This window comes from Rissa tridactyla, chromosome 1 (genome assembly GCF_028500815.1).
Source record: "Rissa tridactyla isolate bRisTri1 chromosome 1, bRisTri1.patW.cur.20221130, whole genome shotgun sequence".
Lineage (NCBI taxonomy): Eukaryota > Metazoa > Chordata > Aves > Charadriiformes > Laridae > Rissa > Rissa tridactyla.
The window spans coordinates 166,996,128-167,023,082 of record NC_071466.1 but is presented as its reverse complement, the minus strand read 5'-3'; the positions used below and the strand labels follow the sequence as shown (position 1 = coordinate 167,023,082).

The 26,955-nt window shown below is 42.2% G+C and overlaps 1 protein-coding gene across 1 annotated transcript; it reads left to right on the top strand.

Moving 5' to 3' along the window:
* Positions 1-365: 365 nt before the first annotated feature.
* GAS2L3 (growth arrest specific 2 like 3) lies at positions 366-19,701 on the top strand. Its single transcript, XM_054188861.1, has 11 exons — positions 366-484; positions 3,137-3,263; positions 3,942-4,062; positions 5,360-5,407; positions 6,389-6,557; positions 6,970-7,088; positions 8,089-8,230; positions 11,804-11,867; positions 12,543-12,681; positions 13,953-14,060; positions 14,803-19,701. Exons 4-11 carry the CDS (start codon positions 5,378-5,380, stop codon positions 16,189-16,191), a joined length of 2,160 nt encoding a protein of 719 aa, XP_054044836.1. The 5' UTR covers positions 366-484; positions 3,137-3,263; positions 3,942-4,062; positions 5,360-5,377; the 3' UTR covers positions 16,192-19,701.
* Positions 19,702-26,955: the final 7,254 nt, after the last annotated feature.

Here is a 26,955-nt window from a genome sequence, read left to right as displayed (position 1 = left end):
CTCAAAGGCCGCTGCCTCCCGGTAAATGGGAGCGGGGCGGCGGGAGCGGCGGCGGGGGCTGAGGGCCAGGTGCGGCGGGTACGGCCCGGCCCCGCCCCGCCCCGGTCCCGCCCCGCGGGCGCTGATTGGCCCTTTCGAACGGAGCGGCCGGCGCGGTGCGGGCGGGGGCGCCCTGGTGCGCGGTGAGGGGGGAGCGCGGCGCGGCGGCGGCTGCCGGTGAGTACTGCGGGGATCGGCCCGGCCCGCCACCATCGGGCAGGGGAGCGGCGGCGGCGGGGCGGGAGGTGGTAGCTGGTAGCGGCAGCGCGGCGGTACCCCGCTCCCCCCCTCCCCGCACCGGGGTGTGGCGGTGCCCCCGGAGCCGGCCCGGGGCGGGTCCGGCGCTGCTGCGGGGGTCCCGCTTGCGGCGGTGAATCGGGGGAGCGGCAGCGCAGCGGCGGCGCCCGGTCAGTTACGCCAGTCTATAGGGGCAGCGCTTAAAAAGGTACTGAGCATCGCGGGGAGCCCCGTGCGGCGGGGACAGACCCCGGTGCTGGGCTAAGCCGGTTGCCGGGCTGGGCAAGGTCACCCTCCCGGGGGCGAGTTAGCATCTCTGGCATCGGTGTTGGATGTGAAGTGCCGCGGAACTCACCCAGGGGAAGGGAGAGGGGAAGGGTTTTTGCATACCAGCCTTCAAACCAGTCTCTCCTGTGCCTCGCGCAGGCGTTTGAGGATGCGGCGCTGTTTTTGTAGGAAATTTGCCCTAGTGCTGTCGGCTAAAACGCTCATTCAGGTTGCTTAGTAAGGCGAAAAAACGTCTGGCTCCTTTCTTTGCCCGAAAGCTGGCTGTATGCCAGGGATGCTGCGTGTCACCTCTGGCACAGCATCAGATCAAGACATGGGGGAAAAAAATACATGTAAGGCTGCAGGCTGGCCTGTGCGTTTGTAATTCTATATGTACTGGGTGGATCTTTCATAATAAGACGGGTTTTTATATTTAACCGGTAATAAATGCCTACTGACCGTGGCCAGCCGGCAGCCTGCTTCTTGGCCATCAAGCCATGCTCCCCTCAGTGTTGCTTTGCTGGAAGAAGTGTGGTGTGGAAACAGGAGGGAGAGAAGGGTTTGTCTGTGATCGGGAGCAAGTGGGGCAGGGGTAGAGCGTCTCCTGTTATCCAGCCTCTGCCCAGAACTGGATGCTCCTGTGGTAAAGGAGCCGTCTGTGCGTCTCCTGTGGGGATGCCAGCAGCTGAGATGAAGTGCTCCTCCCTGATTTTCTCTGGGTTTCTCTGCCCTAGCAGGTGAATCCAGGGCCTTCACTGCCCTTTGGAAGGGGAGAACGGGCTCGCTGCCGTGTGTGCGGTCCTGGAGGGGCACGGTAAGGCAGTCCTGGGGAGAGCAGTCAGCGTGCCTTAATGTGAGGAGTTGGTTGCCACCCTAAAGCCCTTCACCTTGGACCTACTAGTCTGGTTCTTTCTCTTTCTTGCCTCTGAGGCCACCCCAGGGAAGCAGAGCTCCTGCTGACTCAGTATTGCAACAAAAGGGCTCTGTAATTGCTGTAGTGATGGGAGAGAGTAGTGCTCCGCTCCTTGGATGTCTCTTGTTGTGCCTGCCTCTTCTCTTCTGCATGTTAGGATATGTGTACCCAAAAAAATCTTGGCTATCCTGTAGTAGGTTTCAACAGATACTGACTTGACAGCTTCTTTCATTTCAGGGTGTTTAAAAACGTGGGTTTCGGTAGGTACTGTCAAGACTAATCTACAGTTTCCAGCTGCTCTGGGTTAGTCTATTGTGACTGCTTTTGGGTGTTGATGGAATAGAAGATGATGTGTTATATATCTTAAATATAGGGTGAAGACATAAAAGTGTTTCTACCCAAGGCTTTTTTAAAAGTCTGTGAACCCAAGGCTTTTTAATGAGTCTGTGAATCCCTTTAGGTTTCAGTTAAGTGGAATGGCTGCTTCAGTCCTCCAGTCAATGGCTGCTTCATCTATATTTTGTGTATCTGTAGAGTTGTGGATTTTTGTTTTGTTTTGTTTCTTTGTAAGCTGTGCAGGCGAGTAAAATGGGGCTTGGACTCGGTTCATCTTGTGCTACAGATGGCTTGTAATTAGTGTAGCGCGTCTTGCTGGTTGGGCCCCAGTGAATGATCTATAAAACCTGATACAACTGATAGTAAGCAGGCTATCTTGCGTAGCATCTAAGAGCCATGTGTTCAGCACCCTGAAGTATTTGCGTAAAGTGCTTTAGTATTTGCTGACTTTGCTGTTTCTCAGATTGCCTGGGGGCAGAGTGGAGGGCATCTCTGGAGGGCAGAGGCAGACTATGGTCTTGCGAGGCCGTCCTTTGTGGGTCATGTCTGGGGTGTGTCTTCACCCCCTTCCCCAAGGAATGCCTCTCCCTATGCCACGTGTCAGCAGATAGACACATTTTTCTCACCTCTCTTTCCTCATGTTGATCCACGGCTCTAGTCCTTTATCGGAGGTTTGGCAGTTGGCCAGCCAAAGGCAGCTCCTGCCTTCCCCAATCTATCATTTGGGGCCGACTGCCTGTCTCGCAGTAGATCAGTGTTGCTGTATTGATCCAGCCGTAAGATGCTACTAAGCAGGATTTCTCCTCTCTTCCCATCCCATGGAACCTGTTGGCAGCAGAACCAGCAGAAATGAGGTGTTTTCTGGGAGCACTGCTGGGGGTGGGGGACCTCTACGTTTGCTGAGCTTGGCGCTGGGCTGATTGCCCCCTTGGTTGGGAAGCGCTTGCAGGTTTCTGGTGCTTCCTCTGTTTTAAGAGGTGAAGCAGGTAGAGAGTCCTCCTTGGGGATACCAGCTGGCCTGGAAATGGGAATGTCATGGCCTAAGGATATGGGTGGGACATGATACAGTGCATTTTTATTCTGGGGTCTTTTCTCTCACACCTGTGATCCCTGAACACCAAATGTCTGTTAAATGAAGGTGAGTTGATAAAACTGGCATGCGTGGAAACTGATATGGTTCTAGCTGGAGCTGCCTGAATACAATATCAAATACTTGCTTCATTCATTATGTACAGCTTTTTGATGCAGGGAACCCAACTGGTTTGAGAAGGCAGCAGATTTGGTTATGACTCTACCTGGTACTGCAGTATTCACCTCATCACAGCACCTTCTGCACCTTTGCAGGCTGACTACTTGAAGGTGGCAGACTTCTGGGTCTTCTCATCCCATGCCTCTCCTCGTAAGTGATAAGGCTACATTAATATGTATTCCCTGCCATCTCAGAGCTGGACTGTTTGGGATCTGAAAATGGGTAATTGTTACTATATTAATTTTTCAACTCAAAATTCATGCAGGGTAGTCTGTATCATCAGAGGGTTTTTTTGTTAAGTGTTTTTCAGATGCCCTGGTAATAAGCGAAGCCGTTTGACTTTCTAGAAAGCCCTTTGGCATATGGGCTTACAAAATAACTTGTTTTAGAAGAGCAGACCCTTGAAGTTCATGTGCCACAATTTTCCTTTTTCTTTTTTTTTTTTTAGACTAGTTTTTGTTAGACATGCCACAAAACTGCAGATGCTGAGCATTCTTGTGATAGCTGCTGTGTGAATATTTTGCTTTGTTCGTGTTTGGAGTGCTCCCTGTGAATTAGGCTGCCTTTTGTTTTCCCTTGGCAGTTAGTATGCTAGAGCTCTTGTTAGCCTATATGGAGCTCCTTATTTTAATGAGACCAACTTCTCTACTGGCTGTTCTGCTGTTGTTTTATTTATTTTTTTAATCAATGAAGCCTCTTACTGCGGCTCTCTTGGGACAATAGCTTTCTTATGCTAAAGGAAAATGTATTCCCCTGGACAAAGCTGTGGGAAGCATAACATGCTCATTAGTAATGGTTGGTATATACACTGCCCTTCTCTTGTTCATTCATAGAAGGAAAAATGACATCAAGGAGAGGATGTCTCTTTTTTTTTTTTTTTTCCTTCTTCTTCTTCCCTAGAAATAAAAGGAGGGGGAATGATATCACTTGAAGTGTCTCTGATAACGTTTGAGAAGTGCTAGCAGTCCTGATACAAGGGAGGGGCTTCAGTCTGAAACCAAACTGTTTGTTGGTCGTGGAGGTAAGTTGTTTGAAATGCCTGATGTGTGGTCCTATGGCGCGTGGGAGGGAAAAATGGGGAGGAAACGGCATCGTTCTGCTTTCTGGGTAAGAGGAAGGAGGAGAATTTTTATGAGAATTGGATCTTCTGTGGTGGGCTATTTGGCCTTTTGCTGTAGGAAGACCAGGTTCTGCAACAGATGGAGAAGAATACTGTCTATGTATAGAGCTTAAACATCTGGGACAGGAGAGGGGAGTTATTCGTTTTTAAAGGAAAACAGATGAGTTAAAATTGTCTGGCTATGCCTGCAATCTGGTTGCCAACCTACTCAGTAAGATGAAGTTTTATTGCAGCTATTAAGTAATGGAGCAAAAAAGTCGTTTTTAACTGCCTTCAGGACACAGATAGGTACGTTTTGAGGTTGTAGTGCCCTCCACTACCGCTGTGGAGAATTACGCTGAGGAAATTCCTTCTGGTGCGTGTGCGTGCAGCTAACCTGGTAATACCGCGCATCTTTTGAGCTGGAGCCTACATGGAGCGACTTACTGATCCCCATCCCAGTGCAGAGTTTGTGCTGGGTTTTCCAATGATTGAAAGCATTGCTGGAAAACACTGCATTGGCTTCAGGAGAGAAGGCGTTGACCAGACTGCCTTTAAAACTTACCTTAAGGATTGTTCTGCCAGGGAATCGTCCTGATAACCATATTGCTGCAATAGTTTGCAGCGTTCTGTTGAAAACTTGGGCATGTGCTAGCTGCCTGGAAATATATGTCAATATCCCAACAGAAATTAATAAAAGCATTGATTCCTCTCGTGTATCTATGCAAGAAAAAATCTCATTCTTCAAAATTATTTTTTTGCTTTAAGATTTTCATAATCTTCAAAGTATTTAATGTAATCTCAGGACGCTCATATGTGTATGCAAGCATGTACAAGATACACTTGTGATAGCTGAGAAGGAAGGAGTGAATGCCAACATTGTTAAATGCAAGAATGGTTTGAAGTATTTATATTTCTCTTTGGCAAAGCAAATGCCTTACAGCTCCTTAAAATCATGCAAACCTCTGAGTATTATTTATGCACACGAAGTTAGTTGCTACTTTGTGCTGTAATAACTGCTGCTTTATTTAAGGGCAGAGAACTGGAGTTGACTGAATACTGGATCAAAACCTTAGCTACTAAGAAACTACCCTCTCTTCCCCCCTCCATTCCTGATTAGACTCGCATGTATTTTGCCAAAACAGCACCGGTGGTTTTTTCTTGGGATTTTCATGAAAGCAGGATTGACTGCATTAAAAATTCTCTTCTCTTTCCCCAGGGGGAGAAGCTAATGTAAATGCAGATGACCATGCAGAATGCAGTTCAGGTAACTGCCTTTTGTAATATTTGAATTCTATATAATGCTTTATTTATTGAAAGGTCTACCCCGAAGCAGATGAAATGCTAGAATCCCCAGAATCATCTCTGGTTTATTAAAAAAAAAAAGTAATAATTTTCTTACTTTACAAATGGAGCAATGGTGACAAGATGGATAACCCAGTGTTATATCAGATGGGCGATCCCTTCTCTTCCTAAGTGCTGTTACCTGAGAAAGTTTTGAAGTCAAAGGCTCAGATTATTTAAAAACTTGCTTGATGATTAGGAGGTGTTTTTAAAACCCCCATATTGTAGTTAATCGCTTAAGTATGAATAAATAAATATATTTTATACACATGCTGAACTAAAGGAAAGTAGCTAAGCATACCAGAACAACTCTTTGTCTTTGGGAATTTTGTACATGAAATTTAAGTGTGGTCCTTTTCTTGAAATGTAAAGGTGCCTTTCAGTTTGAAAATATGCAATTCTTAAGAGAAATGCTAAGGATTCATGTTCAAGAACTGTGCTCTGTTCTTGCATGGGAATATGTTTCCTCTTTTAACATCATCATTTTAATGATTTAAACACAGAATGCCTCTGAAATGTTTGATCAGAGAAAATCAGTAGTCTGTAGTAAATTATATGATAAACTGCAGATTTCATTACTTAAAATGTGCCGAGGAAATAAAAAACAACCAAACACAAATTTAATGCGTGTTTTCTTTATTTAATATTCAGGAAAGTATGTAATTTTAAATCCAAAGAAGTCGAGAGAAGGAATGTAGTAGTACTTTTTATGCAAGAGTTACTAATGAGAGCTGCACCGATCGTGATTACTGTTGTGTTGGTTTGGTGTATCATCTGTCTGAAGGGGAATAAAAACTTACTCTTTGAATAATAAACCTTTAGCATAATTCAGAACTTCAAGTTTTCATCATCTGACTGCAAATATTAGAGCTTACTGTCTTCAGCTCACTGGAATCTCCTGCAGGTGTGGTTTGGAGATGACCTTCCCTTAAGTCCCCGAAGTCCTCTGACTCCCAGGCACGGGCCAGGTTTGGCAGATGTCTGCCTCTACGACCAATGGATATCCGTGCGGCACGAAGCAACTTTGGTGCCTATGCAAGAAGATCTGTCCATCTGGCTGTCTGGCTTGCTGGGTGAGGTTAAAAATAAATTGCTGTCTATTAAATTTTCAAAGCGCTTTCCAATATTCCAGTCAGTGCTGACATTAATATCTATAGTACTATTAAGCCCTGGTGTATTTGGGCCTGAATGGCTAGGAGAATTACATTAAAATGCATGCTTTGGTTTTGGATTTTATTAGCTGCCACCTCTTAGAGGTAGGATGATTAATCGTTCTAATTTATATTTCTGAATCTTGTTAGTCTAATTAAAATCAAATTAAGTAGATATTTGATTTTTAGTTTACTTATATATTTCTACTACTTTTCAGTCTTTAATGCTGGAATGCTGTTTGAGTTGCCTCTACATTCATATGAAACTTCTTTATCTTCTGTGGAGTAACTTGAATATTGATGTTCAGGTCTAATTTTTTTTTTTTTTTTTTAGGAATAGAAGTCAAAGCAGAACAGCTGCTTGAAGAACTTGATAATGGGGTTCTACTCTGCCAATTGGTTGGGGTTCTTCAAAACACAATTAAAAAATGTTGTAGTTCAAATAACTTAAGGGTGAGTTATATTGTGATTTTTTTTTTTTTTTTTTTTAATGCATCTATAAACTTTTTAATTGTAAGTAGTAGTAAAAGGAAAGCAGGTGAGTGAGGCTTCCCAACGTGGCATTCTGTGTGCTGTGTATCTGGAGACTGATTAACAATAGTGTGGCCTTATACATGGATAAACTGTCCTTTCGCAACAGATGACTTATTCTTTGTTAATCAAATCCTAAAGTCCTTACTAGTTTTTTAGTTTGATTTCAGTAGAAGTCTTGCCAGAGGAAGATCTAGTTCAAGTCTGGAGTTTGTTCCCCAATAACATCAGTGTGGGTTGGTAACGAGGTATCCATTGGTACTAGGTGGAATGTTTTATTCCAGAAACTGGTAGTTAAACTCTAGTATATAGGTTAGCCATGAAAATATCTGCATTGAGATATACCTGGAGATGGGCTTCAGTTTTTTTGTTGGGAACCAAGGCTGAGTTGAAACGTGAATCTCAAGCAATTGTTTTAAATGAAACTGTTTTAAATTAATTGTTTTAAAGGAAACTGCCTGTTGCTCCCTTCCGATTCCCTCTGCTTTCTAGAACAGGCTCTAAAATGTTGAGATCTGACAGCTAAGTATAGTTTAGTTGATTTGGGGTTCTGTCTGTTCATTCTGCTGCTGTGAACAGAGCTTGGGAAGTGGGAATAATTATCTAGACCTGTGAAATCACTAGTAAGACTTTTACCCCAGCGTGTGGGGAAATGGGCAAGCAACTGTATGGGCCGTTCTGGGAGAGGCTGCAGAGCTAAGGATGGTTCACTCAGTGACTCTTCACAACGGTAAGGTGGAACGTCTTCTACATTAGTGTATCTTTTTTTTAATAGAGTACATGGTGGGTTGAACACAAAATAGTTACTAACCACTGTTTCTGTATTCTGAATTTAGGGTTTATTTTCCTTTGCAAATTTGCTTTGAAATCCGTTGGCGATGTTGATGTGCACAATGTACTCTTTGTTTTCTTCCCTTACCAGAATTTTCCTATGAGAAAAGTTCCATGTAAGAAGGATGCTGCATCAGGATCTTTTTTTGCCAGAGATAATACAGCCAACTTTCTTAACTGGTGTAGGGCCATTGGAGTTGATGAGACTTATCTCTTTGAATCTGAAGGTTTAGGTAAATCTATCTTTTTGTAAGACTTGCTTTGATCTGTATGTGGATAACTACCTGGACAGGGAGATCTCCTGTGTGTAGTCTTGTGAAGCCTTTGTCACAACTGTACCTGTCTTCTGCAAGCTACTAATGCTTTTATTTATTTTAAGGCAGTGTTCACATAAAAGCCTCAAAAAAATCAGCTCAGTGACTGCTCTAACTTGCATGATGCTTTTCCAAAATTCTAAAAGTTGCCATGTGGGAGAAAAGGAGGAATGACAGCTGTGCAGCAAACTCCCATGTTTTTCCTTCCGTAAAAAGACCCACTCAAAAACAGAGGAAAAAGGCGTTTTGCTTTCCCTGTGCGGGAAGACCACAGGGCCACGGAGCCAACTCACAATAAGATCTTTATTTGGTATTAGAGCTCATTCTTGTTGCAGAAAGTCCTCAGAATAATGCATTCATGACTGCTAAATTTGGTAACTGCATCAGGGCCTTGTGCCTGAAGTGGCAACAGTCTGGTGGTAATTAACATTTACTGCAGGACCTACTTGACATGACTCTAAACCATTTTTATTTTCCCATTTAATAAGATAGTTATAAAAATAAATATTGCCAACTGTGTGTATGCCTGCCCCAATGCACAGTCTGTCCCTTATAACAAACAGCTTCTTGACTGATACTTACAGATGGAATAAAATTTTTTTGTCTGTTAATTAAGAGGAACTGTGCTTTCATCATATGGTAAATAACGAAACACTCTTCTACCTGCTATTATGTCAGTAAAAATTAATTAATACAAACCTTTCAGTGGGGAGCCAAATACTGTCTTTTTGGTGTGTTTGGTTGTTGTGTTTTTGTTTTTGTTTTTTTTAAAAAAAAGGCAAAATATCTGCCTGTTAAGCAGAATAGCAAAAAATTGTGAAGTACCTTTGTTTTCAGTATTTAAATGAATTAGTCACAATATTTACTAGATTTTCTTGATGTCTTTGTGCCATTTAATGCTATTTAAATGGGAGGCACTGTTTTCATTAACTGCTTTTCTTTTAAGCTCTCCTCCCTGCCTTCTCGACTGGATAAGTCATCTTTTAAAATAGTTGAGAAAATATCCTCATTTGCATCTGTCTCATTCTGATTTAACTAGGGAGTGTATCTTTTCTGCAGTGCCATGAAACACAGATGAGTAGAAGAACTGAGCTATAAGAAAATTAGTTTTAATATTTCTTTCAGTTCAACGTGGTACGAATTGCATTGCTTAAACATCTTAGTTCCTGTAAGTGGATGGGTAACTAGAACCTGTTGAGCCTCCCTGAGATACGCAGACAGGATTTCCTAACGCTGTGGCTTTCGCTCATAGACGAGAAGTGTTTTGAAGTCTGATTGTAACTCTTGACACAAGCTTGCTTTGTGGCATAAATATCTTCTATGAGTCTTTTTGGCAGTTGAAATGAGCAGACTTGCAGCCTCCTTGATGAAACATTCTTTCCACTGATGTTCTCCATCAAACTTTCAAGCTATTCTTTATGAATAAAATGGGGGAAAGACAATTTGACCATTGTTCTTTTCTGATCAGATACATCTAGCAACACCTCCTAAAAAGTGTGAATGGCTGTGAAGGAAATAAATAAAGTGGCTCCTGACACAGCAGAAAGGGAGAGTAGTCATCGTGGGATGCCCCTTGACATGAAGACAAATGTCTTGATCTCTGATAGAGGTTTTTCTCTTCTGGATTCAGGCAAATTATGCCTCTTCTGTTACAGCTGACAAAACCACTTATTAAAAAACAAACAAACAAAAAAAATGATGAAATGACCTCTAGTACTTTTTAGATGATGGCTGTGCCAGCTTTCTTTCCTAAATTTACCCTTCATAATAAATCTCTTAAAAAGTAGACTTATAAACTGTAGTAGCTGACGTAAACAAGAACATCTGACTTCATACTCAGCTTATACTTTAGGAAACGCTTCAGTCTTTTTTAAAGAAAAGTCATTTTAAATATCAAATTGAACATCAGAAAGATGTTAGATTTCATCTGTAAATATAGAGCTGGCTCATTAGGCTTCTCTTCAGAGTGAACTTCCAGTTTCTACTGAATATTGTTACTGCACAGTATGAAGATAGTCAGACTTGTTTATATAAATGTTACACCATATGAAAATTGTATCTATGGCCTTTCACATTTCTTATACTTGATGGTTGTGGAGGAAAGAACAGTGCCGCGTGTGCAGGTGGAGGGGAGTCGAATGACCTTTCTCCCAGCCTTTGGTTTCTGAGTTATTAGGTAGTATATGTAGTTGGCCTTGTTTCTTTTTTTTTTTTTTTTCTTGCACACCTAAAGATTGAAGTTGCAGAAACCAAAACAGACATTGCTTTCCTCCTGCCTCTTCTATTCTACAGTGCAGCAGTAAAAATAATTGAAGGTTTTCATTTCAAAGTTGTCAAGAAAGCTCAGAAAAACTGCCACGGTCACCTACACACCGTTTGGATGTTACTTCACTCTTCCACCTCATTCTTCAGCTCTCCTGGTCATGAGTCAATGTGTCTGCGTGGTTGAGTGCTTGCAGCTGTTAGAGCTGCTCGGAACTGAGGGGTGCAAAGCAGCCTCTGCGTTGGGAACTAGCTGGGTTAATGTGGGCACAGTCCTTGAGAAGCAAAGCCTAGTGCAAAACTCTGCCACTAACATATCTGAAATAGCGTTGCCTCTTCTCTGTGATCACAGCCAGTATCTGATGTTTGCATCTGAGAGTTTACCTCTTAAACCAATGTCGTTCTCACCTCCTTCTTATGCACAGGGGTTTTGACTCTCTTTCTCAGATAGATGCTCACAAAGTTACCAAATTCTGAAGAAAACCTTTGGGTGAATGGGGCAGGAGATGGGGGCTTATAAGGAAGGTTGAAATGAGGGTATAGCATGGGGTAGGGGAGCTGCCACTGGCCAAGTGGTATCTTCTGGTGCAACTGGGTGAATCTGCCATATGGATGGACCCTGCTTGTGCCCAGAACTTTTAAAGTGATAAGAAAAAGGATCTGTTCCTTACTGAAATGGTAACAATCTCCCAGATTAGTCTTTCCCAGCCAAGGGTTTAAACGAATTAGGCTGGGTGGCTGCATAGCCATCCACTTGTTAGCTAGATCCTTTGCAGTGTGTTCTCCTACGGTTGTTCACCTTATAGCGTATGTGCCCATCTGTGTGTATTGCACAAGCATGAGCAGATGGAGTATGTTTTCCTATTTGCAGTTGTTGAATGCTTTTCATCTTTAAGACTACTATAATACATTTGGGGCTAGGGAAGGGAAAGTTCTCAGATCTCTTTCTTTCCAGATCACATCAAGAACAAACAGCATAAAATCAAATAAAGTGTATTTCTCTTAGGAGTGATTTCAGGAGTCCCAGGATGGGTTTAAACACCTTTTGGAATAGAAAATTAGAGTTGGAAAACATATAGTGCTTTATCCATGATAATGTAGCTCGCCTCTGGGTAGAATGGTGGCAAAGTTAGTCACCTATTCCTTATCTTCCCTTCTCTGTGCCTAATTGCATAAGCCTGCCCACAGTAAATATGAGCTCTAACTCCCTTTTATTCTCTTCCCTTTTAGTTTTGCACAAGGATCCAAGGCAAGTGTATCTTTGTTTGTTGGAAATTGGACGCATTGTATCCAGGTATGTGATCCCTACAGACTCTAACAAGAAATTGAAGAACATATTCTATTAAGTTAAAGTTAAGACAATCTGCGGTCATTAACATCTACTGCATTGCACTTAATTTCGTGCAGAAAATAATGAGTAGCTTTTCTAGGACCAATACAATATCAGTGGTTTTTTTTTTTCAAATACGTACCAGATTCCTTTCACAGAGAAGTGCTGATCAATACTGGTTTTTATAGCTGTATGTTTAAGCACTATATTCAGCTTATAGATACATGTGCATCTTGGAAGAAGTCACTGAACATTAAATACAGTTTTACAGTCTTCATTTTCTAAGCTTTTTGGCAGATATGTCTTTATCATTCCCTAAATTTAGATTTCTAATTTATATCTAGTGCAGAGCTGGAAGCTTTAAGATACTTGATATAAATTGGATGTGACCTAAACTGTGTAGTTTTGACAGTATTTTTACTGCCTTCTCTGGTAGCTCCAAGACCACCTTTGGGAGGACTTCTACTAGAAACTCAAGACTTGCTCCTTTTCTTTGTGTTATCAAGGCAGTTACTCCTCTGACTCGTGTAGTGCTGTTCCCTGTCGGTCAAACTACTCAGAATTTTGCATGTTTGTTATCATCAGTTTCTTTTTGTTTTCTTTAGCAATTAAACTCTCTACTTTTGTATTTGTGTTGAGGTATGGAGTTGAACCTCCTGTACTAGTAAAACTAGAGAAGGAAATTGAGCTAGAGGAAACGCTGCTGATGACCTCTGGACCACCATCACCTATTAGTACAGCAAAGTCATGTTGTCACCATGGGGAGCTACATGAGGCAGTAAGTACTACTTATTTATTGTCATATGGGCTTTAAATCAAACTCTAATTTTAGTACTTGTATGATCTGGCTTAGTAAAGAAAAGCTGGTTTTCATCTAATATTTGTGAGCCTCCTTAAATAGAAAACAGAAGGGTATGCATCTCTTTTGAACAACTAGTTTTTTTTAAATGTAAGCAAAATGCAGTTATATATATGTATTTTGGAGTTAGTGCGTCAGTGCATATAACTTGCCTTGATTTCCACCCACCCTCCACCTTTCATTGCTTCTTTAAGAAATACTCTCATTCAAGCCTTCTGGTCTGTCAATATCCTAAGACTGTAACGTATGCTTCTGTTCAATTTGATGTTTTCATAAAACTTCATCAAATATTAAAGTAGACTTTGATGAAACCCTTTTGAAAAAGACTTTAAATAAAACCTCTGTAGCTGTACCAATTGGAAATTAATACGTATGCAGAAAAGGAAATGATGTATACATCTTGGGAAGTGGTCCAAAAGGAATGGTGAACAACTTTTCCATTTTGCTTTAAAATGCAAGTTGAGACTTTAAGATTCATTTATTCTGAAGGTCCTCTGTGTTGTAATATAAAACTTCTGCTTCTTTGGGAATATCAACCACCAGATCCTCGCTCTCCCTGAAAAGTCTTACAATTTTTACTGCTTGGCAATAGTCTTGACCTTCCAATTTGTTAAGTTTCTAAGTGTCTGTAAGAGGCACATCTTCTCTAACCCTGGACTTATACGGGGACTACCTTTCTTTTTTTTTTTTTTCCCCAGTGCTTTCCTTCTTGTGTGTAACAGAAGATTGACTTACAAAAGCCTTACAAAAAGTTAAGGAGAATGCTGAAATAGCCCTACGTCAGGTGTAGCAAATGGATTCAGTCACAGGAGAGGCTCAGGCACTTGTTTCAATTTCTAGAGACCGTAACAGTGTCTTACAAGGTGGTGGTTAGAATTTGATGTTACTATGCACAGTGTTACAGATAAAAAGGAAAGTAGAAATAACATAAAATCGAAGAAATCATGAAAATTGGATTAGAACGTCTCAAAATATTTGTACATACAGTTTGTTCTTTCTTTTAATCTTTTATTCTACATTTTGAAGCTCTATGCAGCTAAGATCTTCTTTTGAGGGAATAGAACTCTAGTGTTTTCTTAGATGATGAGATGAAGATATCGATATCTTTTCTTATACTAAATACCTCAATAAACTGTAAAACACAGGCTTCTGTTAAAATACTAACAAATGCTTTTGATTTTAATAACTAGGTTAAACATATAGCAGAAGATCCTCCCTGCAGTTGTTCCCATCGATTTTCAATTGAATACTTATCAGAGGGACGTTATAGACTGGGAGATAAAATACTTTTCATACGGGTAAGTAGTTTCTCAAAATTCCAACTTATATTCATAATAGGGAGAGAAATGCTTATTCCACTTAAGTGGAATACCTCATTTTATGGTATTGTTTTAGAATTACAGAATGATTTAGGTTAGGACACCACATCATCCAATCTCCTATTCAAATTAGGTATAGCTAATTAGATTTTACAACTATTGATTTTTACAACCACACTAAACTAAGCAAGTTAATGTTTTTTGTGGTGTTTCTAACATTTCAGTACCAACTTGCAATATAAATAAAGGTAACGCAATAGAATATCCTGAGAACATTGCTTGTTCAAAATCTGTATGCTTGGGGTTTATAATTTGTAGGATAGTTGAGTGTTGTCTTTCTTCAGCAGACATAAGGGTTTCTGGGATTAAAATGTTATGACAACATCCATAATCTGAACAAAACCTGTATCCAAAACTCTGTACTAAATAAAGATGCTGACAGAATGGTTAAGCTGTCTTCTGTGTATATGTTTTCATTATTTCCTGACACATAATGACTCTCTCTGCAGGAGAAACTACCTAATAAAAGAACTGGGAAGTATAAGCCTTATTTGTTGTATAATTTCTCCTTTTAAAAATGTTTCTCTGTAAGAAAGGAGGTCCTATTTTTAGTCAATTTCAATAGATTTCAATGTAAGATGAAGATACAGTGCTGCATAAAACACGATAGAAGTTTCTCTTTTTCTTCTCCTGCTCCCATCCCCTCTTCCCCCATTTTCAGATGCTACACGGCAAGCACGTGATGGTACGTGTTGGTGGAGGCTGGGACACTCTTCAAGGTTTTCTGCTTAAATATGATCCGTGCCGAGTGCTTCAGTTTGCAACTCTGGAACAAAAAATCCTGGCGTTTCAGAAAGGGGTCACCAGTGACAGCGTCCCCAACTCGGCAGCGAGAACTCAGGAGCCTCCTGTCATGAATCCCATGTCAGCTGTCAGTATGTTTCAAAAGCAGCCATCGAAACCCCCTACTCCTGTTTCAGCTTTCGGGGCCGGTGCCAAGAAGGCTTTATCTAAACGTCCTCAGTCCCCTGCCCTGGCATCACCGAAAGTGCCGGTGCCCCCATCCTCCACAGCCAAGCCATTGACAGTCAGGTCCAAATTACAAGGGTCTTCGGGGACAGGCGTGCAGTCTCCTCTCAGACCATTAGCTGGCACCTCAAAGAAACTGGAGTCTCCTGCGCACAACTCGGCAGCTTCTGCCCCTTCACAACCTGTAAGCAAAAGCTCTTCATCTGCAAGAATGAGAACGGCTCTTGTTCACGCTGAAACATTGCGCAAACGTATTCGGTCCCCCGATGCTCCCAAGGTGAAATTTGCCCTGGCTCAGAGCTCCCCGGCACCAGCGCTGCATCCTGCCCTCTCGTCCTCTAAAAAACAGCCGTCTCGCTTGCCTGGGACAGCTGAAACGATGGCTTCAAAGCAGAAGCATGTTGCCGCTAAATGCAAACCTGTATCTGTCACTAAAACCAAAGCGAATTCAGTTGCTCTGAGGGCTGCCCGGCCGCCTGTTACAAATCTGCGTGCCGTTGCCAAGTTTGCACATTCTCAGCAGCTCCTTGCCAAACCTCCTTCTGAAAACACTATTCAGACCTCGGGAACTGGGTCTCGGCATCCTCAGAAAGCTCCACAAACAGCTTCTGACCTGGCAAGGAACCTGAAAACGGCTTCAGTCCTAAAACACTCAGCTTCTGCACCTTCCCTTGTAGTTAGCAAAGCATCAAAGTCACCACCTACACTGGTATCTACAAGCAAAAATGTATCGTCAGGTGTCAATAAGCAGCCAAATGTCAGTAAACCCCCTCAGGTTGGACCCACTTCATCCAAACCTCCTGAACGCACTCCCTTATCTGTTGTACGACTCCCTCAAACTTCAGCCAAAGCAGCAGTGACCAAAAAGCCAATGCAGCCTTCCACAAAAGGCCAGCCTACAGCCAAAAACCTGCAAGCAAATGAAGGCTTGGCCCCAGCAGCCAAGAAGGCTCTCCCTAAGGGAAAATCAGCAACAGCGTGTAACAAAGGGACACCTGGTGTGTCAAAAGGTCCTCTTACGAAGAGCAGGCAAGATGATCACTATTTTGTTATGACAGGGAGTAAAAAACCCAGAAAGTAAACTTATTTGTTACTTTCTGCGGAAGTTTTATTTCATTCAAAACGGGCCTCTAGCATCTGCTACGCTGAGGACAAGGAAAAAAGTTAAATAACACTACATTTGCCATGAAATATTAGATATAACCTACATTTTGCTGCATAACTTATGGTAAGAACTGTATTTATTTTGCAGTTTAGAATCTTCTAATGGGCTATATTCAGAAGTGAGCTTGCTTGCTGTGGAGCGCCGTGGAACAGAGAATCTCTCTGTGTGCTGCTAGCCTGACCTGCTGCGGGGAAGGCGGGAGAGAGGGAAGGGGAGCCAGGGCTGCTGCTTTTGCTGCTGCTTGTTTCCAAGGGAGTGAAGCCTGCCGGAGAAACACCTACCCAGGGCAGAGCCTGAGCAATTCTGGTGGTTCTGGCACATCTGCATCAAGGCCTGTGGCAAGCGATAGAGCTGTGCACAAGATGTAAAAGTTCTAATACCTCAAATGAAGCTATGTTTTGGTTTTTTTTAGTTCACAAGTGTCTCAGAACCCAAATTTGGGTCACCTGCTTGTATTAGTAAGAAAGAAATCTCTAGTCACGTTTAGATTTGACAGCTGCCATTTCCAGTGTTCACTGTGCCCCCTATATGCCTTAAAGTGGCTTCAGCTCGCTTGGAAGTGGAGCCTTCTTGGTTTGTGTTAAGTTGGACATGGAAAATCGTGGCCTGGATCGCTCTCACTTGTGCCTTAGCCTCTCAAATTCATGACAGATCTCTTCAGTGAGCAACACTACTTTTAAAACCCTGGGCAGATAACCTTGCTTAGTTCATGTTCAAATCTGACTATAAGTGAGCCCCGTCTGTCTTAGAAAGCTCTTGCTGCATGGAGAGAAGCTCCTGAGGTGCTGGGAGGGTGCTTTCCCCTGGGATAGAGCCCCAGAGCAGCTCCTGCTCCTGGGATGCAGAGCTGCAAGTACTGACCTGCACAGCCTTTACCGCTCTGCAGGAGTGGCCTTTTACATGTAAAACTGAATTGCTAAATACTTCTTAGTGCCACAGGTTAATTTTTGTGGGCAGTCTTAGTCTGCAGTGGCCTTTTATCGTTTTATTTATCGAGACCTTCTTACTGGCTCTCGTGTATTACTTTCTGGAGGTGTGGAGTAGTTTCCCGAGGGGGGGACTACATTTGCCTTTAAACATCCAAAGGTGCCAAAAAGCTATGCACTTGTTTACGCTCTTAACTCCTGAAGGCTTTCAGTGGGTTAAACGTCTGTGGTGCTTAACACCTTTACCCTTAACAGAAGTGAGTTTCATGGTAGGTGAATAAAAACTACTGTCTTTGGGGGTGGCCTTGTTTAGGAAATTTTGGTTCTAAGGAACAGTCATTCCTACAAACACCGAGGAGCTCTCAGGTTCTGTGAAGAGACACTGCTGACTTCCACGGACCATCACTGCTGCTCTTCGCTCCAAGGATATTTACTTATGAGCAGGAGAAGAGATGCATGGAAACTGCAGCTTCTGATGTTGTATATTTAATTATTTTTTTATTTTCCCCCTGGAACTAGAGTAAGCAAGCATCATCAACTAATGATGAATTCTCATGCACAGTGGCAAAGTCATTGAGCTGCCTTTCTGAGCACCTTGTTAGCTTATTTTATTTATGATTCTATTTATGCATATCTACTGTACAATACTGCTTACAACCTGCTGGGAGTAAACAGTAAACCCCAAGATCCGAACTGTAGGAGGAAAACAGATCAGTTTTAATTACATGGACACAAGTCCCGCAAGCTTGCATACGAAGTTGTATGTTTGGGGAAGGCCTTAGGCTTACTCATTTTATAAATACACTGGTCAAAGCCACTACTGCAAATGTTAAGAATAGCATTGACTGTAGTGGACTGCTTTCATGTTAAATGATAAACTTGGCACACAGCTTCATATGCTGAAAGCATTTTACAGTAGATGACTTGCTTTTGATTTTGGGCTTCCAAATAGCGAGCTACGATGTGATGTATCTCAGATTAGTAGCTGAATATTTGGGGTTTCTTTCTGTACCGGGTCTGACTGAGATGGAGTTAACTTTCTTCATAGCATCCCATATGGTGCTGTGTTTCAGACCTGTGACTAAAACAGCGTTGATAACACACCAGTGTTTTGGCTGTTCTTGCACAGGGACAAGGCTTTCTCTTGTTCCTCCTCTGCCCCCACAGCAAGTAGGCTGGGGGTAGGCACCAGATGGGGAGGGACACGGCTGGGACAGCCAACCTGAACTGGCCAAAGGGCTCTTCCGTATCGTCACCCTCAGCAATAAAAATGGGGTAGAGCAATAAGGAGGAGGTTGGTGGGGGTGCTTCCAAGTTTGCAGACTGGCTGGGCATCAGTCTGCCTTGTGGGAGGTAGTGAGTGATTGCCTTTGCATCACTTGGTGGTTTGGTTTTTTCGTCTTTACTTGTTAAACTGTCTTTATCTCAACCTGTGAGTTTTCTTGCTTTTGCTGCTCTTTTTCTCTCCTTCATCTTGCTGGGGATGGAGGGGAGTGAGAGTGAGCGAGCAGCTGTGTGGGTGCTTGGCTGCTGGCTAGGGTCAACCCACACCACCTTTCGAACCATTTACAAGATTTTTAGCAGTAACTTAAACACTGAGACTCTTGGATCTCAGTGTAAAGCTGTCCCCATATAGAATCATAGAATGGTTTGGGTTGGAAGGGACCTTGAAGATCACCTAGTTCCAACCCCCCTGCCATGGGCAGGGACACCTCCCACCAGACCAGGCTGCTCAAAGCCCCATCCAGCCTGGCCTTGAACACTTCCAGGGATGGGGCATCCACAGCTTCCCTGGGCAGCCTGTTCCAGTGCCTCACCACCCTCACAGTAAAGAATTTCTTCCTAATATCTAATCTAAATCTCCCCTCTTTCAGTTTAAAACCATTGCCCCTCGTCCTATTGCTCCACTCCCTGATAAAGAGTCGCTTCCCATCTCTCCTGTAGGCCCCCTTCAGCTACTGGAAGGTTGTTATAAGGTCTCCCCAGAGCCTTCTTTTCTTCAGGCCGAACAAGCTTTTTAAACTCTAACTTCAGAGAAAATTAAGCAGATGGCTTCGTCTTTGTGATCCGTTATCTCGTGTAATAGACTGAATTTTATGGTTCAAAATGAAATTAAAAAAGGTAAGCTTTTACAGTTGAAACCTCTATCAGCTTATCTAAAGATGGTTCACCTGTTACATGTGGATAGGCTTGGTTTGGTTTTATTACAAAAATAGTATATTTGAGCATGGTCTAACTTCTGTGTATATTGCAGTCTCCAACTTTATAGTCATATTCTAACTATAGGTGTCATATGTAACATGAGGTGAGCCAAGATTAAGATGTAACAAAGTACCTCCTAATGGAAATACATACTGTTTTTGCAATGTTTACACTGCCAAATAGCAAGTCTAATATTCAGCTTGTATTACTTTTTGTGAGGGAAAGATTACTTGGTACAAGAATCTGACTGAATTCTCCATGTGTTATCAATGTCCTTCTGTACGAGTACTTATTTTAAATAAACATGCTGCACTTTTTTTATGTGCACACATTTTTTTTCTTCTACTGTCATCTTTTTGTGGGGAGGGAAAGGTAACTTATTTCAGAAGGCTTATGTTTTCCCTCTACCACCACATAAATAGTAGCTTCCATCTCAGGCTATTATGAAGATATAAATAGCTGTTTCTAATCCATTGTTTTGTTTGGAGTTCAAGACCTCTTTACTCTGCTCCCGGTTTCAGTATGACTAATTGAGCAGAAGGGGCTTTCTACTCTTCCCTAGCTGACAATGTATCCGAGTAGTTTCAGATATACCTCTGAGAGTTTTATTCTTTGCAGGTCTACTTGAAATATAAAGCATTCGTGTGCGAATATTTTCCATGCTTACATCTTGTCAACAAACTTTAGACCCACCTCTGTGTTGCCAACAATAACAGAAATTTAATTGGCTCTACTGAGAGGAGAATTGGGTCTTCTCACTGGAGTTATATAATTAAGGGTTTTTTACTCCCCACTTGATTTTCAAAAAGTGTTTTAGTACCCGCAGTTCTCTGCCTGTTCCGAAGGGGCTTCAGTTCCCGCCAGTCTGAGGCTGGTGCCTAATTATATAGATACACTTATCCTTCCCCTTCAGCCTTGCCTAGTAAGTGCGTTCTTGCGGCATCTACCATACTCGTGCTACAGGACCAAGCTCTGCAGAGATGTTGGTTACAGCTTTCTTTTAAGAGATGGTGGTATTACAACTGGCCAATAAAATATGAAGACAGCCCAAGACTCTCTCGGGTAACTATCCAACAACAGTGTCATGCCTCCTTGTCCCCGGGAATCTTAAATCACTTACTGTCCACCGGTAAAGCTTTAAAAGGAGATATGGAAGATGTTTTTTCCTCCTACTGCAAAACAGCCTTCATTGCTGGTAGGTATTACGTATTCTGGTGAAATTGCATGGTTTATTCTAAATGAGGATAAAGTCACCTCACTCGGTTAGCTTTCTTAAAGCTAACCCCTCCTTCCTGGGTTAGTTTTCTAGCCTTTTGACCTTAATAGAAAAGATGGGATCACTCACACTTTTTATGGGTAGGTATATAGGATGGGTACTCACTTTTATTGTAAAAAAAAAAAAAAAAAAAAAAAAAAGGCTTACTTCTAGTATCCACAGTCCAAAGCCATTCTCCTAACTCGGTGGAGAGGCATTCCTGAAGTCTTAAACTCTTGCCTCTCAAACTCCATTGAAGAGTGTAATTTCAGGTTACGGCCCTGCTTACAACTAGTCAGTGGGAAATGCTAGTTCCTCACTACACCTATAGGTGCATTAAAATCAGAATAGCCTCACTAGGTGCTTAGTTTAGGACTCTGGCTACTAGTTGTGCACGGAGTTCCTAATCTGGGAAAGCCAGGCACTCTACCTTGTGCTGACAGTGTAGGACTCCCCAGCAAAATGTCCTTTGCCAGAAGTATATTGCTCCATGCAACTGTCATGCTCTTCACAAAGTTATCCATACTTTTCTAGTAATTGCATGGCTGTTATATCATCTTGTACTTAATAGATTTCCTACAGTAGTCACGAAAATTCTCTATTCTTCATTAAGATACTGTAAGTCTGGCTGTCAGAAAAGCGCGATTTTTTGGTATTGTGGCAATTTGCACATTCAACAAAAGATCAGCTGTTCAGTCAGCAGAACGCCTTTCTTTTCTCCCTCTTGTTCTCATCGTGATCCTTCTGTGTCCGAAACAATTCTGGATCCTGGATGCCCCATGGGTTTTGTACATCTAACTGCAGCCTTTAAATCTCTTTTTGGATCTGCTGTTCTGAAGAGAAGGAAGGAAGGATGCTTGAAGCTGGATCTGTGCTCCCTTTACTTTTTAGTGTTTGAGCTGTAGAAGTGCTGCATAGAGTGACCTGCTGGTCAGTACTACATAATAGTGTAAGTTAGGTAAATAAAGTTTATTATATGCTTTAGTTAGACCAGATTCCCTTTGGTACAAGGAGAAATCCTCGCAATATTCTGTTAATATTTGCTTCTGGAATGACAAGCTGGCGTAGATCCTGTTCTTCACGTTGATCAAAGTGTAGCTAGCAGTGATTTTTATTGTACTAAAACTTGAGGGAGTCTAGGCATGCTCATGCTACAGGTTCCCATCTAGTTACCTCAGTCTAGTTCTTTCAGCTTGTATAAGTCCTTCATTTGAACCAGCGTAATTGCTTTTGTTGATGCCATTGCTATCAAAGTCCTTTGGTAGCCAATGGTCCGTCACCCATTACCAATGTCTGAACTGCATCAAGTACCCTGAGGACATATTCCGAAGCCATACTGAAGCACGTATCAATCTTTCTGTTTTTTCCCAAAGCCCTACATAGTCATATAGTGAAATCTGGCTGTGCTACTAATGGGTGTTTTATTTATAATAGGCAAAGCCAAATGGACCATCCTGTAGGCAAATTCTGTCCAGAATGAAATAAGCATAAGTCAAAGGCCATCCAAATGGATTTTGGACCCCATAGGAAGATGCCTTGAGATGGCTAAAATGTACCTCACTTAGGATTGGTGGCAAAAAGCTAAAGAAATAGGAAAGTCACTGGAAACAGTAGCTGCCTTACACTTTGTTGTTGCTGCTACAAGGGCCCTGCAGAACTGTGCTGCTCTGTGACACCTCAAAACTTCATTCTCCTTTCTGTGCCAGTATCTGACATAAAACAAACCCCAAAACACGAGTACTGTATACCTAGTAACATATGGAAAACTCCTGAGTTTGGATTGGTGAAGTACATATGCATGAATGCACAGTAAAATATGTATGCAGTTCAAAGAACTTCAGTTCTGGCACAGCAATTTCTTTTTTATATATATAGGTACACACATACACACATATATGTAAATCTGATGAAATACAAGGCAGTTTTTCTTCTAAAACTTTGAGCAGCCATAGCTTCGAACATCAAACTATGCAGCTCCTTCTATATTTCCCTGCAGGGAAACCGAAATCTGTTTGTTAGATGAGTGAGCGCTATGGGGCCATCTGGTGTCTATGAATTTAATAGAGGCTACTCCGGCAATGTAAGACCTTTACCTTCTTTTAAAATCCACCGGCAAAACCTTTCTCTTTGATTCAAATTAAACCTTTTAGCTAGCGCAATCCAGACGTGGCATGCATTAAGTAATGCAAGAGACGTTTCATTTAGTAAGACCCTTTCATTTCATGCAAATAGGTTTTTGAAAACCTCCTTTTCATTATTTTCTTTTTTTAAGAGCCAAGATTGACTGGAGATCACTTCCTTACTAAAAGTTTTGAAAAATAAATTGTGAAATGTAAATAAGCTCAACACTTTTATACATTTCAGACATCTTAAGAAAAAGTAAAACATTAAAATATTTGAGAGGTGAGATCGGCTCACAGCACAGATCTAGCTAGCCAGTAATCCTCATTAACCCAGAAATGAACTTTCAGATGTGTCACGGGGTGGGAATGCCAGCAGCGGATGGCTTTCTAGTTGGGGAGGGGAACTGATGTCTAAATCAGTGCTGTTACGGCACTTTGTGCAAAGTATTGCGTTCCAGATGGAAGAAAAACCGCACAGGACGGCAGCAGCTGGCCATTTCTCTGAGGAATGTAGCTAGGCAGAAAACATTCACAGATTAGTTGTGCTAAGAGTTTTTAGGAGGTAGGATTGCAGCACAGACCTTCGTATCAAATTGGCCTTTAGTGCTGAGTCAGGAAGCACTGTGCGAAGCTGGAGTCCTGCAAAACAAAGCCAAACTTGCATATTTTCTAAAAAAAGGACCATATTTGGATATTCACACAAGAAAATGAGCACGTATTAGTGCTTGTTAAAGTACTCAAACGTGGCATCTCATAAGAACCATATTAAGATCAGTTACATGCATATTTACAGCGTGAAAGCACATGCGTTACTTCTTTTGCATTTAAAAATAAAAGTAATTGTTGAAATTCAGGTTTAGAATCTTGTAATTTGCTGATCTTTTATATAAGCATTATTATTTTTTACTTTTCTGAAGAAAGGCTGCTGTAACAGAGAGTTCCTTGTACTGGAACCTATATTCCCAAAAGAACATAAATTATTACCATGGTGTGTCATTCTGATGAACGGTATGCTGCTTCTTCACAGCCTTTTTTTTTTTTCTTTTCTTTTTCTTGCTGAGTATACTATTCTATAGACACCTGTGAAGCAAGACCATAATAAATTAGTTTTATTGTGTATACACTGCAGCACTGACCCTTGCGGTGCCTCGACCTTATTTATTGCTGCATCCAAAGAAAAGAGCAGAAGAATGAGTTTATTTAAAAATCAAACTAAATATACATGCTTTGGGTCTCTAGTCCTGGAACTAGGCTCTTGTATAATACATGAGATTTAGGAGATTTTTGTGAATACACAGTTGCATGGTATGGATTTTAATACATCCTTAGCTATAGCAGGATATTCAGCTATGTCAAATTATTTACAAATATATACTTGAAGAAGCATTTTTGGTATCCAGTGATCTATGTGAAAATGGTCATAGGAACATCTATGTTAGACTACGTGTGGTTCTGATTGTATGAAGAAAAATGTTGGGAAGGTTTTTTGTGATTTTCTGCTTAAAAACCCACCACTTTCCTCCAAGACTTGGGTCCTGAAGTCACAGTCCATTTACATTGCAATGTAAAAGTAACATATTATGATGGTAAAGTCAAACATTTGGAGTTTAGAAAATGTTATTGTTCAGATGGTAAGTGCAACTGTTTCACTTGCATGCATGCAAGCATGTATTTTGACACACACTTTCATTATGAGTTATAATTTCATTGGGATGCTGTTTCGCTCAGCCTGTAGAAGGGACAGCTCTGACTGCATGAGCAGTTGCTCAGTATTGGGGAGTCTCCCTGTACTTCAGTGTGTGGCCCCTTGCCAAATTCTCTACCCTGTGCTAAAGACAGTGATTCATTGTCATGAGTCCTTCCAGGATCTCATCACCAGCACCTGAGTGTTTCTTGAGCTGTAAAGTTGAACCGGCTTATCTCCTTAAATAGAAGGAAAATCAAGGCTGAAAGTCACTGAGACTAAAGCATCCACTCAGCTGACTTAATTAACTTGAGTTGTCTTGCACTTCACCATTCGAAGTAGTTAGTGTGATACAGGACCGAATAACTGGAAAACTTCAGGTGACTTTACTTACAACTGGGAGTGCTTAGCAGTGCTGCAAATTTGCCTAATGGGCTTAAATCAGCCACCTGTATCATGAGAAAGAGGAGTGGCTCCTCATGAAAGGGTAAGCTTATTTGTCTGCTATCATGCAGGCAGGGAGATGAGGAGAAAAGAAAAGAATATGTAAATCTTGTTCCTGGAGGCTGAAACTGGTTGCCTGAAAGAAGAGATGAGAGAATGTCCAGATTTTCTGTATTACCTAGGTGTGTTCATCCCTGCCTATCAATCCCATGGAAGCAGAACCAGTCTTCGAGAAGTTACAGTTCATCTTGTCTTAAATGTAAGTAAGAGATCTGAGTTCAGGAGCTGCAACCAATTCTGACCAATTTAGTTTTGTTATTTCCCAAACTTATAATATCTGATGCCTCAAGACTATTTATATTTTTTAATATGGTTTTGTACGTTGCTCGGTAGAATGAAACCTGAAGTATCTCTGTATCACACTGCAAATATCGTTGGACTAGACGATTGTTGTAGGTCCCTTCCGACTGAGCTATTCTACTCTATGTGTCACTGCCACGACTGTTCCTGTTCAAATCACACAAAAGTAGGTGCTTCTGTTTGTGAAAGATTAAGCTAGATTCAGACAGGGTTTGAGTAACTATGATGGGCCTGGGCTTTAAGGGGACAGTACAGTCCCTGTGCCAAAGGTGAAAGAAAGAAAAACATTACAAAAGAGTAATTGCATACCACATACATCTGATGTTTTATTATTTACCTTTTTTGGATTACTTATCTTCTTAGCCAGTGATTACCACCTTAGTCAACAAACTTCTTGTGGTGGGTTGACCCTGGCTGGATGCCAGGTGCCCACCAAAGCCGGTCTATCACTCCCCTTCCTCAACTGGACAGGGGAGAGAAAACATAACAAAAGGATTGTGGGCTGAGATAAGGACAGGGAGAGATCATTCAGAAGTTCCCATCACAGGCAAAATAGATGTAACTAAGGGAAAAGTATTTTATGTATTACCAATCAAATCAGAGAAGGCTAATGAGAAATAAAAACTAAACCTTAAAACACCTTACTCCCTGCCTTTCTTCCCGGCCTCAACTTCACTCCCCATTTCTCTCTCTCTCCTCCCCCCAAGCAGTGCAGGGGGATGTGGAATGGGGGTTGTGGTCAGTTCATCACGCATTGCCTCTGCTGCTCCTTCTTCCTCAATGGGGGAGGAGTCCTCGCACTCTTCCCGAGCTCTGGCATAGGGCCCCTCCCATGGGAGACAGTTCTCCATGAACTTCTCCAACATGGGTCTTTCCTACAGGCTTCACAAACCACTCCAGCGTGGGTCCCTTCTGCAGCGTGCAGTTATTCAGGAACAGACTGCTCCAGTGTGGGTCCCCACAGGGTCACAAGTCCTGCCAGAAAGCTTGCTCCAGCGTGGGCTCCTCTCTTTCCATGGGGCCACAGGTCCTGCCATGAGCCTGCTCCAGTGTGGGCTTCCCATGGGGTCACAGCCTGCTTTGGATGCATCCCCCTGCTCTAGCGTGGGGTCCTCCATGGGCTGCAGGTGGATATCTGCTCCACTGTTAACCTCCATGGGCTGCAGGGGGACAGCCTGCCTCACCATGGTCTTCACCATGGGCTGCAGGGGAATCTCTGCTCTGGTGCCTGAAGCACCTCCTCCCCCTCCTTCTTCACTGACCTTGGCGTCTGCAGAGTTGTTTCTTCACATATTCGTGCTTCTCTCTCCAGCTGCTGTTCTGCAGCAGGTTTTTTGCCATTCTTGAATATGTTATCACAGAGGTGCTACCACTCTTGCCAGTGGGCTTGGCCTTGGCCAGTGGCAGGTCCATCTTGGAGCTGGCTGGCATTGGCTTTATCGGACACAGAGGAAGGTTCTAGCAGTTTCTCACAGAAGCCACCCCTGGAGCCCTCCCACTACCAAAACCTTTCCACGTAAACCCAATACACTTCTTGTGAACATTGTAATTGAAATAGGTACCTGGAGAACTGTAATTAACGAGAGAATTTTGCTCTTACTGTGCCTCCGCAAAAAGGCAATGCGTGATTGGTTTTCCAAGAACTGGGTTTTAAAGTGACTTATAAAGCTTAAAAAAAAGCATGTA

What these genes read in the sequence shown, in the direction of transcription:
- GAS2L3 (XM_054188861.1), top strand. Translation starts at nt 5,378, where the DNA reads ATGCAGATGACCATGCAGAATGCAGTTCAG. An exon ending in CTGGCTGTCTGGCTTGCTGG is followed by an intron (nt 6,558 to 6,969) that starts GTGAGGTTAAAA and finishes TTTTTTTTTTAG; the next exon opens with GAATAGAAGTCAAAGCAGAA. An exon ending in CTTTGAATCTGAAGGTTTAG is followed by an intron (nt 8,231 to 11,803) that starts GTAAATCTATCT and finishes CTTCCCTTTTAG; the next exon opens with TTTTGCACAAGGATCCAAGG.